This window comes from Eutrigla gurnardus (genome assembly GCF_963514095.1).
Source record: "Eutrigla gurnardus genome assembly, chromosome: 17".
In the NCBI taxonomy this organism is placed as follows: domain Eukaryota; kingdom Metazoa; phylum Chordata; class Actinopteri; order Perciformes; family Triglidae; genus Eutrigla; species Eutrigla gurnardus.
Genome location: NC_139928.1, coordinates 23,768,341 through 23,783,340, shown reverse-complemented (window position 1 = coordinate 23,783,340; position 15,000 = coordinate 23,768,341). Strand labels below are relative to the sequence as shown.

The following is a 15,000-nucleotide window of genomic DNA, read 5'->3' as shown; positions in this document are numbered from 1 at the left end:
CCTCTCTGGTTGTATAGAAGTCTATGAGAAAATGGGTTTATTATTTGTATGTTTTTGTGTCATGTTTATGTTTGTGTGTATATGTTTAAGTTTTCCTCTGAATATTAATGTGCTTCTGAACTTCCCAGACCAGCTAGCGGAGCCTGGATGTGGGTCACATACAAGGACCTGGACCCAGATGGTACCTGACCTGCTTTCCCAGACCGATTTCAGATCCGTTCTCTCCTCAGGTAAAACCTCTCGGGTGTAGAGTGATTCAACCGACGGTGTTTTAGAAATAATTATTACTTAAAGATTTAAATGCACCTGTAGGTTGTATTTGATTCATATACGTATATTTTATACCCAAATATTGGAAAACGCTGACGGATCAGCCTGCACATCTCTGGTACAAATATGTTTTTTTGGAGGCCTTGCAATAGAAAAATGGCCAAAAGTCTATCATCTATCGATAATCTGTTGCCACGGCAACTTTGGTCAGTGTTTCTCATTGACGTCCATCAAGAAGCTCCCATTCAATCCTTTTCTTTAGGGCTGCATATTTAAGTTAAAAGAAAACATTATTCTGTAAAAAAAAGTAAATACCAAAAGTATTTCCCTTGAAAGTGTGAGAAAATTATATATAATTTGTGTGAGAAAGTGTGAGAAAATATATATATATTTGTGTGACGTATTTCAAATACAGTTCGTACGTATTCTTGCTGGAGAAGTCGTGTTGTTTGGTGTGTTTTCTTCTTTCTGTTTGTCTAATGGAACAAGCGGAGCATCTTGTGGAGGCAGGCGGGTAAATATAAACCCATTAGAGGAACGCTCACGGCCTTGAACGTCCATCCAGACCATTAGCTGCACACTCAGCAGCTCCAACGCCATGATGACATCATCCACACCGAGTCAGGACCGGACACACGCTATTATTATTATTATTATTAGGCTTTTTATTTATTTTGTTCTTCCAGCGACTCAACGTGACAAATGTCGGATGTAAACATTATGTAAACATTTAGAAACGGTTTCTACTTGTAGCAACTGTGAGGACATGTTTGTGTATTATGTGACGTGCTATAATTAATATATATATATATAGATATAGATATAGATATATATATATATATATATATATATATAGATTGATAGATAGTTACTGTAACTTGTCATCACATTACTCTGAACCCATTAAATGTAATCTATTACCTTCCAGGTCAAGGGCTGCCAATCCTTTTAGAGGATTATCAGGATAAGATGTCACACACACACACACACACACACACACACACACACACACACACACACAGACAGACGGATCGAGGTGACTGTGGTGCCGGGACGTGCAGGGCGACAGGTAGGAAGGTGATTTGACCATTTCAGCGTAAGCGTCCTGTTTGAGCTCATGCTCTTAGTCGGCCATGTTGTTTTGGTTCCTTTGTTCCCCAGATTGATGTGAACATGACATAATCTTTGCCAGGAGTTCCAGGTTCCCAGGATCCCTGGAGTTCCAGGATTCTGAGATCCTATTGTATCCCGGCTCTTTATTTGTTTACTATGAAAGCAGCTATTGCCGTATGGCTCTTTATAAAAACGTTATCAAACGGTTGGACTCGTGGAATCACTCAGCTTTGTTGGATGGAAACTGGCCTCGAAACATAGGGTCCTGAGACTATAGGGCCCTAAAAAATAAGACTCTAACACAGGACCCTGGGATCTTAGAACCCTGAGAATGTAGGACTCTAACACAGGACCCTGGGATCTTAGAACCCTGAGAATGTAGGACTCTAACACAGGACCCTGGGATCTTAGAACCCTGAGAACGTAGGACTCTAACACAGGACCCTGGGATCTTAGAACCCTGAGAACGTAGGACTCTAACACAGGACCCTGGGATCTTAGAACCCTGAGAATGTAGGACTCTAACACAGGACCCTGGGATCTTAGAAACCCTGAGAATGTAGGACTCTAACACAGGACCCTGGGATCTTAGAACCCTGAGAACGTAGGACTCTAACACAGGACCCTGGGATCTTAGAACCCTGAGAATGTAGGACTCTAACACAGGACCCTGGGATCTTAGAACCCTGGGAACGTAGGACTCTAACACAGGACCCTGGGATCTTAGAAACCCTGAGAATGTAGGACTCTAACATAGGACCCTGGGATCTTAGAACCCTCCAGCCATATTGATTGATGTAACCTTGTTTGCCAGTGACCCTGTTTTCCTGGTCCTCACAGAAACCTGGATCGGAAGATGCCGATTTTGTAAAGGTCCAAACAGTTTGTGTAACATTTCATCTGCAAAATGGTTCTTCCCCATCCTGAACCAGAGCCTACAAACCAAACCTGACTATGGGCGAAGTCTAGACCTCAACCTGTTGCCATGACCTCTGACCCTGACATTGATCCCGTGATTGGAAATATCAGTGACTTCACTTGAAGTTGCTGTGGATAAAAGTCGGCAACAATCACGGAGGGGGGATTACCGATTGGTCAGGATGACGTGGCAAAGCGTTTTACTAACTGTTGTCTTACTGACCCGCCGGGGTCACCATCTTACCGGGGCGTCTGACGAACGGCCAGATGTCGGCCATGATGAGGACGTGCGCTCCAACTCGCTGACGGAGCGAAGCGGGGATGTTCTGGACATGGACGTCCAAGCAAGCAGGGTATCGGACACCAACTGGGACTTAGACAAGGATGACTACGAGGACGCCGACTGGCATCCTCCTTCCTCCCTCCTGGAAGCACACTTGTCCCCGGACGCCCCGCCGCCAGCCATACGCAGCGCTGGTGTCATCGCAGGCCCCAACCGGACCATCGGCGGTGGGTCGGCGCAGTGCGGCGAGTACAGCAGCCAGTTGACGTCGAGCGGCCGATGCCGACTGATAGCAACGCTGCCGCCGGTGTCGGTGGGAGCATCTCAGCGGCGCTGCCCTGACATGTTCCGCTGCACGGACGACATCTCCTATTGGCTCCACGAGAACCAGAACAGGAAGGAGCAGCTGGACGAGCTAAGGGAGACGATGTCCGAGCTGCAAGAGGAGCTGAGGAACCACCGCCATCGAGTCAAGACCCTGGAGGCGCAGGTACCCTGCTGCACGCCAGTTTACTGGCCACGTGTCTCTGATCGTTCGATGACGTGGAAACTTGCATCAATAGTTTGGCATTTTGTAAATGTTGCTTTCCTTTAAATGCAGATTTTATTTTATAGGGGCAAAGATCTCTCTCTATTTATCTCAGTCCTCTTTATCTCTCTGTCTTGACACCCACTAAGTCCGCCTTAACCCTGAATGCTAACGGGATTAGCTGCAGGCCTAGCTTCTGAGAGGGCCTGACCCAGAGAGCATGTTCCTGGGCTGGTGTGTCTCCGGGCCGCCCCTGGTCCACCTCAAGTCTCCGTAGAGGGCTTTCCTATCAGATTTGAACACATTAGCTAGTCAGTCGGCTAAACTCTATAATTTAAAAGTGTTACTTTGATATCGTGATCATTTAGTTCAGAGGTCTTCAATGTTTTCAGGCCGAGGAGCCTGTATTGGTTCATAGTGAGCCGGTAACTCTGCAGACCCCCTGTTGAAGATCTCTGGATTAGTTTACCATTTGATGCTACGTGGACCAACATGGGACCTTTATGACGCAGTACTCGCTGCTGCTGCGTCCCTGTAAGTTTGTCTCCGACAGCAACGAGGAACCTCAGAGATGCGTTTCTCCTCTTCGCCTCTCAGGGGGAAGAAAGCGTTCGCTTTTCAGAGTCGACCTTTGACCAGCGTCTTCGTTCTCTGGAGCTGCGTCACGCCGAGACCGACACGCTGCTGCACGTGCACGCGGCGTTGCTGCACGAGCTGCAGACGCAGCTCCGCAACCTGTCGGCCGCCGTGCAGCGGTTGAGCCGCGACACTGGCTGCACGATCATCAACGTCATCAGGACGCCGCCGCTGCTCGGCATGCGGGACACGCTGCCGCCAGGTACACGCAAACCTACACGCCGGGGAAGTTGCATGCAAGTTGATCATGTTACATGATTTCCATGCAATAATTGTCTGTCTGTCTGTCTGTCTCCCCCCAGATGGACAGCACCTGTCTTTCTGTCCATCAGACTGTGCGTCTCTGTATCACAATGGCGTTCGTCATTCGGGAGTTTACACCATCGTCCTGTCGCCGGGCAAACCCTTGCCCGTCTACTGTGACATGGAGACCGAGGGTGAGACAGACACTTGCGTTGATCTATTCCCGCTTGAATTCCCGTTATTTCAAACGCAACGTTTCCTTTCCGTGCTGCAGGCGGCGGCTGGACGGTGTTCCAGCGACGGCTCAACGGCTTGGTGAGTTTTAACCGCGGCTGGTCGGAATACCGCCGCGGCTTCGGCGAGCCGCGAGGAGAACACTGGCTGGGCAACCAACAGCTCCACCTGCTGTCCAACCAGGGCCACTACAGCCTCCGCATCGACCTGCAGGACTGGAGCCACGTCCACAGACACGCCCTGTACCACAGCTTCAGGTGGACAGACACGCAGTAAAGACGCATTACAGACCTGGGGCAAACCTTCAGGCGGGGAAAGTGAAGCCGAAACTGAAGTGCCTTAAACTGTCATTCGTTCTGCTGGCCACCAGGGGGCGACTCCTCTCTGGTTGTATAGAAGTCTACTAGAAAATGGTCCTACTTCTCTCTGCTGGCCACCAGGGGGCGACTCCTCTCTGGTTGTATAGAAGTCTACTAGAAAATGGTCCTACTTCTCTCTGCTGGCCACCAGGGGGCGACTCCTCTCTGGTTGTATAGAAGTCTATGAGAAAATGGTCCTACTTCTCTCTGCTGGCCACCAGGGGGCTTACCTGCTGATTGACAGGTCCATTTAGAGTCCAACAGACCAGAAAGCAGGGGATGCTTTAGGGGGCGGGGCTTACCTGCTGATTGACAGGCACAGGAGCATTACATTACACTCCTGGTTTATTCATCAACCAGGTATTTAAATTAAGCTTATTGAAGCCGTAAACCAAATATGTAAATGATTTGATGATTACGTCTGGAATGATAGGAGGACATTCAGGCTCCAAAACATGTAAAATATTGTGTTTTGTCTCATCAAAGTAACATGAAGTGCCGTTGTGTTTGTGTTTCTACCATTTCAGACCCTCAAACAGCGACCAGGCGACGTCACTTAAGTCCCTCAGGGTTCAGGGTTTAGGGCTTTAGGGGGGACGTTGGGACCCGGTCTAGTTGTGGTTTCTTCTCCTCCTGCAGGATCGAGAACGAGGAGAACCAGTACCGCCTCCACGTGGCCGGTTTCAGCGGGACAGTGGAGGATTCCTTCGGCTGGTACCACGACCAGCACGGCTTCAGCACGCCGGACACCGGCAACATCTGCGCCGAGATCAGCCACGCCGGCTGGTGGTTCCACCAGTGCTTCCACGCCAACCTCAACGGCGTCTACTACCAGGTGGGACCGTCCCGCCGCGTCCGCCACCAACACGTGGAGCGGATCTCACGTTGACGGTACGCTAACGTTGACTTCTTTCTCCCACCAGGGGGGGCGCTACTCTCTGAAGGCCCAGAACTTACTCGGGCCGGACGGCGTCGTCTGGTTTTCCTGGAAGGAGTCGGACTTCTACTCGCTGAAGGCGGTCACCATGATGATACGACCGCGCAACTTCCAGCCACGCTCATCGCCATAGCAACAGAACAGTCTGCAGCCCTGCTTGCTGCTCAGGAACGTACCCGGGGTTCCTACACCTTCAAAGTCAAATTCAAGCACTTCAAGGTGCATTTCCATGCTTTTCCAGCCCCTTCCAGCTGTGGTAAACTCCATATGTGTATCAATCCAATGGTCAGTATTCAGTCTACTTATTATGTCACTTGTTCATCACATTAAATGAGATGTTATTGTCCTCTAAACAACCAACATGATGTTTGGAGACAGCTTTTTACAGAAGGACCACAAATGAAAGGAAAACTAATTCCACTAACAGATCCACAGAAATATAATCACCAACTATTTTCATCATCTGTTCATCATCAAAAGGCATTTTTCATAAAGAAATGTCAGAAAATGCTGTTTTCAGTCCAGAAAATATGGAGATCTTCTTTCCTCTGTTCTATCATTTCAAGCACTTTATTCTAGATCCAAGCACTTTCAAACCTTGAAAACACCACACTAAAATTCAAGGCAGTTTTCAAGGATTCCCAGCACCCGTATGAACCCTGCATATGTTTTAATCCGCTGCTGCAAATAGTCCCCATGCCTGTGAATGTAACTTCTGCTGTTGTGATCAGCCGTTTAACAAAATGACTACGATAAGTACAACTCATTATGTAAACCAACATGAAGTATGTTGTCACCCAGGAAGTAGTCTGGCTCAACTGAATGCACACTGATGTACTGTATGATGTACTTAAAAAAATAAATATGCAGCAGAAATTCTGATTCTTTGAACAAACACAAACACAGTTCACATCATATATTTATTGAGATACAGCTGCGTATCGATGCATCTACAGGACGTCTGCTGGTCCTTCCACCAGAGGCCAGAGTTCATGCTGCTGTTGTTGTGTGTGTGTGTGTGTGTGTGTGGGGGGGGGGGGTTATGTGGGGCGCTCTCTGGGCCGGGTCACGTACTGCCACCACAGAGGGGGGAGGTCTCCCTCCCTGCGGGCTGGAGGAAGTGCTTCGCTCTTGGGGCCTCCGGCAGGAGTCTCGGCCTGCAGCTGGGCCACCTGGAACCGGGAGAAGGGGGTCATGAACAACGTAAATATCGGGTGTTGTTGCTAGTTGGAAGTAAAACACGAAGGTGAAACAGACGCACCTCTTTGTCCCAGCTCTGCATTCTCAGTTTCTTCCACTGCTCTCTCTTGGAGAAGTAGTCCGGGTACTGGGCCTTCTCTGAGGGGTGCCAGTGGTCCAGGGTCCACTCTGGGACCTGCAGGGAACACAAGGAGGAGCTCAGGACCTGTTCATCGTGTTAGGCTGGTCAGTATTCTCCTTTGGCTACGTATGTGGGTATTCAGGGGGACCTTGTAGCACTCGTATCTCTCGTAGGAGGTCCCTCCGGGGGAGTCGGGGAAGATGTAGGGCTGCGGGTGCTGGTTGTCCCAGAACTCCTCCTCCCCAGACTTCAGCATCATGGTGGCCTTCACCAGGTCCTTCTCGCCCTTGTTCTCATCGAAGCGAGCCCGCAGCGTGACGGCGTAGAACCGGTATTTGTCTCTGTATCGCAAACAGACACAACCGTTACGCTTAAAAAAACCCACTGATGCCATATTAAGACACCTGAATCTAGTCTCACATCATAATAACTGACCTATCTGAATACCACGTGTAACATCTACAATGTATTATATTGTCATTTAATCACAACTGCCATAATAACACGATCACAACAACCTGCAAAAAACCCTGCAACGTTATTCTTTTGTTCATCATATGGGAGTTGATAAATAACAATCATTTAAATTGATCTGTATGTTATTAAATTACAGCTTAATGGCTGTTGCGTTTGATGACTACAGGATATATATATATATACATAAAAATCTGACGAGGTGTAGTGTTTTGCCGAATGAGCTGGCTAGCGGCTAGCTTGGCCGTTAGCTTAGCCGTTAGCTGGGCAGCACAGCGGACAGCCTGACCGGATACAGCGGTGACGTCCTCGTCGCGTTTCCAGCCACAGACGGCTCCGCTCACCTGAAGATGCACCACGACTCGATGTGTCGCAGCGACTTCTTGTAAAGCCGCAACACCTTCTGTTGGTGGGTCAGGTAGGCGGCCGCCATTGTTTCCGTCCCCTGTCAGTCACCTTCCTCGGGCGAGCGGCCGCGGAGGATTCTGGGACTATTTGCTGCCTTCACGTGGTATCGGAATTATGATGAATACGTTTTTTTTGCCGACTCGGAAATCGCACTTTCATGTTCGTAATCAGGAGTGAGGGAAACTCGGAGATACTTGTTGACACCCGAGGACAGATCGGGACCGGGCTACGTCAGTCTTTATTTCCAACAGTGCAACGAGTCTCAGCTGTTGCTCGTGTACATCAGTATCATTTACATTAAATGACATCAACACTTGAACCTGATATTGTCGTAATTCCGACTTCACGGGTAAAACGTGAAGGCAGCATTCACGACTTGTGGGAGTGATGACCGTAAAGACACATACAATGCGCACCATTAATGTATTTTGTCGTTTTTGTCAGTATTTAGTTTCAGATGTCGGTGATGACGTCGAACTCCAATCAGATCCGCGTGTAGACCGTCCGTCGTTTACAAACGTTGGAGAAGAAGAGCGGGCGTAGTCGTCAAAAATCTGGCTATCGAGAATGTGGCTTCGCTCTTCTCTCGTAATTACGTTACTGTTGCATTATGGGACCGCTGAAAGCTGCATGTGCGGTTCTTTTCAGAGGCGTTGCTCAGACAAACATGGCCCGGCACAGATTCATCGGTGAGACTTGTTTTCTGTCTGCGTTCAGGTGGATTACCGTAAACGTCAGTGCGCGCCGGCGGCGGTAATGTGTTGGTTAGCATTGGGGGCTAGTTTGAGTTAGCCCCGCATAGTTTAACGTCAGCAGCAGCCGCCATGTTGGCATTAACGTGAATAAGATCGAGTCATGAAGGAGTTGTCATTTCTTTTTTCAATTATCTGCAGTACACATTTGAGCCACACGAGGGAGCCAGAGTTCTTCTCCTGTAAATAATGTACAATTTAAATCTCAGAAAATAGCCTGAGTTCGTAGGTTTTTCTTTAATTTAGTCAATTCTGCCTATTTCTTGGAATATTAGCCCCTCCCCCTCCCATGGCTACGTAAAACAGTCCTAATATGGTGTCATTATAATCTGAGGTGTAAATATAAAAATATCATGTCGGTTGAACCACACACAGTGTTTTAATCGAGTTACTCCTGAAGGTAAAAGGCCAAACATCTGCTCTTCTTCTTCTTCTTCTTCTTCTTCTTCTTCTTCTTCTTCTTCTTCTTCTTCTTCTTCTTATTTGACAGTGAAAATGTGTGTTTAGGTGTTTTTATTTTTACGAAGTTGTCGATGAAACAGTGAATTGATTAATTTAAGGGAAACAGTTCAGTAATGCTGCGGTAATTCCTGCAGCATTAATTATTTATGTGCTTTGTATTTTTGGTGTCCTACCAGTGTACTGCGGTATGATTGTTTAGTACTGTGTTAAAGGAGTCATCACCAGGAAATCGCAATTTCTCTTGTTAAAACATGCATATCTGTGTTTGACCTCAGTTGAAACTTGCCTGAAAGGCTGGAGTTTGAAAGTGGCGCCGTTTTTTCGCTTCTGCTCTTTTTCCGAACAGGAATAGCACACAAGGGCGGCTCTGTCCTTCCTGCGGCGAATCAACGCGCGCCTCATTACATATTATACAATGCACATCCGGACCAGTCAAAACCTCGCGCGTAATCTCGCGTGATAAAATCGCGGTACGAAAAAGGGTCAGAACAAGCTCAATGTTTGATTAAAATTTTTTTTTTTTTTTCTAATAAGTTTTACGAATTGATCCAAAGCGATCCAAGGGGGGCTGGATACGTATAAAACCAGGTTATGACTCCTTTAATAACGTAGTAATGAGCGGAGCCGCAGTAGAACCGGTAACTTCCGTGCTCTGGTCCTCCAGATGTGGGCGTGAACCTGACGGACCCCGTGTTCCGAGGACTCTCCCGGGGGAAGCGGAAGCACGACGGTGAGCCTTCGTGGGCGTGGCCAGCCGCGTCATCTTAAAGGAGACGTTTAGACATATTTTAGAATTGTTCCGAATGTTTTTGCAGTGGAGCAGGTTCTGTTATTTTCATGATCTAATTTGCTGCAACAACATCTTACATCTTATATCCCAGATGTCGTGTGTTTGTTGGTTTTCTGACAGACGACTTCGATCAGGTGATCGACAGAGCGCTAGCAGCCGGAGTGGAGAAGGTGATCACTTACGTTATTCTAGATCCGCTAACAGAAACCTTTAACATTCACGGCTCAAAGTTCTGCTGTAATGTTAATATTATATCACGGTGCATATATGTATGTAGTGTCTTTCTTTTTTCATTTTGGCTCATCTTTTAATTTGTTCTTGACTGCAGTACTTTATTGTTTTATTGTTTGTAAATATTATACTGAACACCAAGACAACTTCCATGTGAAAACATACTTATTATAAGTTCAACATTTAACCCATAAACCTGTCTCTTGTTCCAGTTTATGATCACAGGAGGAAACCTGGACGACAGCGAGGAGGCCCTGAAGCTGGCGGAGACCAGAGGTACCGATCTGTGGGGGTCCGAGCCAGAGGCTAGTGCTGCACCTCCACCGGGTCTCTGTAGGCCTTGGGGGTCCCTCCACCAGGTCTCTAGCCTTGGGGGTCCCTCCACCAGGTCTCTGTAGGCCTTGGGGGCCCTCCACCAGGTCTCTAAAGGCCTTGGGGGTCCCTCCACCAGGTCTCTGTAGGCCTTGGGGGTCCCTCCACCAGGTCTCTAAAGGCCTTGGGGGTCCCTCCACCAGGTCTCTGTAGGCCTTGGGGGTCCCTCCACCAGGTCTCTAAAGGCCTTGGGGGTCCCTCCACCAGGTCTCTAGCCTTGGGGGTCCTTCCACCAGGTCTCTGTAGGCCTTGGGGGTCCCTCCACCAGGTCTCTAGCCTTGGGAGTCCCTCCACCAGGTCTCTAAAGGCCTTGGGGGTCCCTCCACCAGGTCTCTGTAGGCCTTGGGGGTCCCTCCACCAGGTCTCTAGCCTTGGGAGTCCCTCCACCAGGTCTCTAAAGGCCTTGGGGGTCCCTCCACCAGGTCTCTGTAGGCCTTGGGGGTCTAATACATGCTTTGTGGTCCCAGATGAGTTCTTCTGCACGGTCGGCTGCCATCCCACGCGCTGCACGGAGTTCCAGCAGCGTGGAGAGTCCGGGTACCTGTCGGCGTTGAGGGATCTGGCGAAGGCTCACCGAGGGAAGGTGGTCGCCATCGGGGAGTGTGGACTCGGTCTGTAGAGTGATCTAGTGATCTGGGTGATCTATGGTGATCTATGGTTGCGTCTCCATGGTTACCGTTGTGTTGTCTCTCCTCGTTCCAGACTTCGACAGGTTGGAATTTTGCCCGAAAGAGACTCAACTCAAGTAAGTTTATTTGAGACGCTGCTATCAAGAGACGGTTGTCATGGTTGTCGGTCGTCATGGCGACGCCTCGGCTTCCTGGTCTGTTGGACTCCAAACTCTTCACGTTTCTTCAGATACTTTGAGATGCAGTTCGAGCTGTCGGAGGAGACCCGGTTGCCGATGTTCCTCCACTGCAGGAACTCCCACCAGGACTTCATGGGTAGGCTGGGACCGGGACTGGGACCTGGTCTGGGTTCTGGCTCCTACAACGCTGCTCACGGGTTCTGTCTCTCTCTCTCTCTGACAGATATCATGAGGAGAAACCGAGACCGGTGTGTCGGAGGAGTGGTGAGTTTACTGTTCATACTCTTCAGAGTCTAGACTGTAACCATGGTTACCTCCATGACGACGCATGAATGGATGAGTTTTCCTTCCAGGTCCACTCGTTTGACGGAACGGCGGAGGAGGCGGCGGCCCTCGTTGACCTGGACCTCTACATCGGCATCAACGGATGGTGGGTGGAGCCTAGGGGGCGGGGCTTAGCTGCTGGTTGACAGGTCGCTACCAATGCAGTTGTCTTTATTGTAATTTTGCAGTTCCTTAAAGACCGAGGCCAACATTGAAGCCATGAAGTCGATCCCGGCAGACAGGCTCATGATAGAAACGGGTGAGCGTCACATTTTATCAAATGATTTAGAATCGATTGATTGTGTTCACGCTGCTGTTTGATGGAAGCGTTGATGCCTTCCAGACGCTCCGTGGTGCGGCGTGAAGAACACTCACGCCGGCTCCAAGTACGTGAAAACGACCTTTCCCACCAAGAAGAAATGGGAGGCCGGCAGCTGCGTGAAGGACCGCAACGAGCCCTGTCACATCGTGTGAGTCACGTCGGGGCGAAACGATGACGTCGTTGGATGAATATTCACACATTCATTTCACTGTTCGTGTCTTCCAGACAAGTTCTGGAGGTGATGGCGGCGGCGAGGGACGAGGAGCCGCTGGAGCTCGCCAACACCATCTACAACAACACCATCCGAGTGTTCTTCAGCTGATCACTGTGTGTGTGTGTGTGTGTGTGTGTGTGTGTGTGTGTGTGTGTGTGTGTGTGTGTGTGTGTGTGTGTGAGAGAGATAAATCTTTGCCAATATTGAAAAGACTGTCATCTGAAATAAAGAAACAGCTTTTTTATTAAGGCTTAAAAACATGTGTGTACCTCTTTTCTAGATTCAAGAACATTCATGAGGGAAAAAAAAAGATTTAACTGGTAAATTTAAGAGAAAAGAACTCACAAATTTACGGAACAAAAAAACCCCTCAAATTCAGAGCTCAAATCTTGAGCATTTCCTTATGTAAATATGATTTGATTAGCTTTAATTATAATTTGATTAGCTCATACACGCTAAGTGAGGGTGTTAATTCTCATTCATTTCTGACTTTATAGACATTCAACTCTTTTTCTTGTAAATTTGTGATTTTTTTACTCATAAATCTGAGTTTTTTTTTAATTGTAAATGTACATAATTTGTTTCACCTACATTGGCTCTAATACACAAGTATAAAAAGGAGAAATAGATCAAAATAAATTAAATGAAAGAAGAACCAAATAAAAACATTTATTTAAAGTGTTGTCAAAACATATATTGTGACATGAGTTTAGTTATTAGTTTGTAAAAAATGTTATATGGGTACACAGATTCAGGGTTTTAATTTAATTTTTGTTTTAGAATTTAAGATTGACTTAATGTATTGTTTGAAAATTAAAAACTGGTAAATTTAGATTTATGTATGTGACATTTATTAATTGGTTCGAAATCGACTGAATTTTCCCTTGCATATGAAAATGTATTGTTTTTTTCAGCTGTGCTACGTCAGCAGCCCCACCCTCCGACGCTGGAAGTGACGTCACGTCACGTCGGAACCAACCACCAGCCTAGCAAGCAACTTCTGCGGTGTTTCCCAAAGCAACCAAAGCGACAGGAAAATGGCCATTTCGGAGAGATCCTGGTGTCTTTGAGGACCCCCGGAGTGGTCGGGGATCCGGGACCAGGACTCTGGGGCAGGACTCTGGAGGTGTTCCGGTCGGGGGGGCGGACTTTAGAGGAGGAGAAGCGGCAGCAACAGGAGGTTTGAGCCGGGCGGACATGGCGGACTGGTTCCCGGCGCTCACATAGACGAACCCGCCGACCAGAGGCGGGTTCCCCGGGCGACTCTTAGTCCGTTTCCTGTAAACGGTGCATGGATAGCCGGGGGCCCCGTCCAGGACTGGAAGGCCTCCACTGAAGGCCCGACATGACGTCCACTCAAGCCCGGCTAGGCCAGCAGGCCTTGGCGGTGCTTGATGTGGCTCTGCGAGTCCCCTGTATCTTCACCATCGACGCCATTTTTAACTCGTACTACGACCCCGGGTCGGGATGGGCCGGGGCGACCGGCAAGGTGCTGGTCCGAGTCACGGGTAAGTGTTCCCGGGACCCTCCGAGACCGGCGTCAACACACCTGACAGCTAGCTGGCTAGCTACCTGACAGCTAGCTGACGTTAGCCGTGACGTGGGTCGGCGGGGTGAAGCCGTGTCACCTGTCACGCCGATTAAAGCCGATTTAGCCACCAAGCAGTGACGTCACAAAACAAGCAGTTTTATCCGACGCGGTGCTTAAACTAGTCCGCCTTAAATAAAAACCCTGATCCGGTGTTAGCATCTCGCTATCTTATCTAGCTAGCCGAGCCGTCGGGTTTAGCTCGATCATAGGTGTCGTGGCGAATTCAGCGACCCCGCAGGAATCAGACGTCCAGAAGTAGACAGTTAGGCAGCAGGACAGGGTTTAACTCTCACAGTAGTCTTCGTTATGACCCGTAAAGTAAAACCCGGTCCGGACTCCGTACAGGTGTAGGCATGGGAGGGTTCAAGGTTTGGAAAGTGCTTGGATGTAGAATAAAGGTCTATAAATGTGTGTTGTATGTGATGACATCTATGATAGAACAGAGAAAAGAAGATCTCCATATCTGAGGGACTGAAAACAGCATTTTCTGACATTTCTTTATGAAAAATGACTTTTGATGATGAACAGATGATGAAAATAGTTGGTGATTATATTTCTGTGGATCTGTTAGTGGAATTAGTTTTCCTTTCATTTGTGGTCCTTCTGTAAAAAGCTGTCTCCAAACATCATGTTGGTTGTTTAGAGGACAATAACATCTCATTTAATGTGATGAACAAGTGACATCATAAGTAGACTGAATACTGACCATTGGATTGGTACAACTATGGAGTTTATCACAGCTGGAAGGTGCTGGAAAAGCATGGAAAAGCACCTTGAGAAGTGCTTGAATGTGACTTTGGAGAAGGTGGAGGAACCCTGAATATCCGTATGTGACATTAGTTGATTGTTTATAATCTAATGGCAGAAATCGTTGGTCTGATTGACTTTCAGGTTTCTTGTTTGTTTGAAATAACATTTTTGAGAGACGTAGTTGAATGTTTTTGTTGATCATCGATCGCTGCTGGTTTTTATTCTCCTCTCGGAGGACGGTGTGGTCGGAAAAACCTGGAACCGCTGCGTTACGTAACTCTCCGTTTGAAGTTTGTAGACCTTTGGACGGCCCGGCCTTCGTGAAACTGCTTTTCATGTGTCAGCCAAGAGCTTCTGGCTCGGAGGTCAAACAAGGTGTTCTCATGTTCCTTCAACACATGATCTTGTTTTTGAGTAGAACCGCAGAGGAACCTTCACTGAAATAGAACAAAAACAAGACCCTCAAAGCAATTATTAGTATTTTATTATTTATTTTTGTAAAGGAAAAGATCTTTATATGTTGTGCTGTATAATGTACTCCAATTTCTATTTCAATAAAAATTTGAATGAACAAAAAAAATCAGGTTTAAGAACGGCACAAAAAGTTTCCTGAAATGCTTTTTAGAAACGTTTTTAGGCCTTAAAGGAGTGAATGTTTG

General features: G+C 47.8%; 4 protein-coding genes across 6 annotated transcripts in view; 3 read left to right on the top strand and 1 right to left on the bottom strand.

Annotated features, from left to right (window-relative positions):
• The first annotated feature begins 1,229 nt into the window (after window positions 1-1,229).
• On the top strand, window positions 1,230-6,168 carry LOC311027650 (angiopoietin-4-like). Of its 3 annotated transcripts, none has more exons than XR_014598616.1 (8): window positions 1,230-1,339; window positions 2,224-3,074; window positions 3,711-3,951; window positions 4,052-4,186; window positions 4,267-4,483; window positions 5,225-5,420; window positions 5,509-5,838; window positions 5,950-6,168. XR_014598616.1 is itself a non-coding variant. In XM_084031757.1 (7 exons), the coding sequence occupies exons 2-7, from the start codon at window positions 2,484-2,486 to the stop codon at window positions 5,653-5,655; spliced, it is 1,527 nt and encodes a 508-aa protein (XP_083887883.1). In that variant the 5' UTR covers window positions 1,230-1,339; window positions 2,224-2,483; the 3' UTR covers window positions 5,656-5,928. The 3 variants fall into 3 exon arrangements, 1 of the variants encoding a protein (XP_083887883.1); XR_014598617.1 differs by having other exon boundaries at window positions 1,256-1,347; XM_084031757.1 differs by lacking the exon at window positions 5,950-6,168 and having other exon boundaries at window positions 5,509-5,928.
• A 260-nt stretch (window positions 6,169-6,428) lies between these two features.
• On the bottom strand, window positions 6,429-7,821 carry ndufb9 (NADH:ubiquinone oxidoreductase subunit B9). Its single transcript, XM_084031991.1, has 4 exons — window positions 7,662-7,821; window positions 6,992-7,184; window positions 6,784-6,897; window positions 6,429-6,694 (listed from the first exon to the last, which is right to left on the bottom strand). Exons 1-4 carry the CDS (start codon window positions 7,748-7,750, stop codon window positions 6,563-6,565), a joined length of 528 nt encoding a protein of 175 aa, XP_083888117.1. The 5' UTR covers window positions 7,751-7,821; the 3' UTR covers window positions 6,429-6,562.
• Window positions 7,822-8,244: 423 nt separating this feature from the next.
• tatdn1 (TatD DNase domain containing 1) lies at window positions 8,245-12,221 on the top strand. Its single transcript, XM_084031990.1, has 12 exons — window positions 8,245-8,414; window positions 9,604-9,669; window positions 9,850-9,899; window positions 10,173-10,236; window positions 10,800-10,943; window positions 11,035-11,077; window positions 11,191-11,276; window positions 11,364-11,404; window positions 11,494-11,570; window positions 11,653-11,723; window positions 11,808-11,934; window positions 12,012-12,221. The coding sequence occupies exons 1-12, from the start codon at window positions 8,336-8,338 to the stop codon at window positions 12,106-12,108; spliced, it is 945 nt and encodes a 314-aa protein (XP_083888116.1). The 5' UTR covers window positions 8,245-8,335; the 3' UTR covers window positions 12,109-12,221.
• A 706-nt stretch (window positions 12,222-12,927) lies between these two features.
• rnf139 (ring finger protein 139) overlaps window positions 12,928-15,000 on the top strand; it is an 8,749-nt gene continuing 6,676 nt past the window's right edge. The window contains exon 1 of the mRNA XM_084031437.1: window positions 12,928-13,508. Within this exon, the coding sequence (XP_083887563.1) occupies window positions 13,346-13,508 (163 nt within the window). The 5' untranslated portion in view covers window positions 12,928-13,345. The remainder of the gene's footprint in view (window positions 13,509-15,000) is intronic.

Coding starts and splice junctions, on each gene's coding strand:
- tatdn1 (XM_084031990.1), top strand. CDS start 8,336: ATGGGACCGCTGAAAGCTGCATGTGCGGTTCTTTTCAGAGGCGTTGCT. Junction 11,724..11,807: donor CAGGCTCATGATAGAAACGG/GTGAGCGTCACA, acceptor GATGCCTTCCAG/ACGCTCCGTGGTGCGGCGTG. Junction 11,935..12,011: donor AACGAGCCCTGTCACATCGT/GTGAGTCACGTC, acceptor CGTGTCTTCCAG/ACAAGTTCTGGAGGTGATGG.
- ndufb9 (XM_084031991.1), bottom strand. CDS start 7,750: ATGGCGGCCGCCTACCTGACCCACCAACAGAAGGTGTTGCGGCTTTAC. Junction 7,185..7,661: donor GAGTCGTGGTGCATCTTCAG/GTGAGCGGAGCC, acceptor TTTGCGATACAG/AGACAAATACCGGTTCTACG. Junction 6,898..6,991: donor AGAGATACGAGTGCTACAAG/GTCCCCCTGAAT, acceptor TGTTCCCTGCAG/GTCCCAGAGTGGACCCTGGA.
- LOC311027650 (XM_084031757.1), top strand. CDS start 2,484: ATGACGTGGCAAAGCGTTTTACTAACTGTTGTCTTACTGACCCGCCGG. Junction 3,075..3,710: donor TCAAGACCCTGGAGGCGCAG/GTACCCTGCTGC, acceptor TTCGCCTCTCAG/GGGGAAGAAAGCGTTCGCTT. Junction 5,421..5,508: donor TCAACGGCGTCTACTACCAG/GTGGGACCGTCC, acceptor TTCTCCCACCAG/GGGGGGCGCTACTCTCTGAA.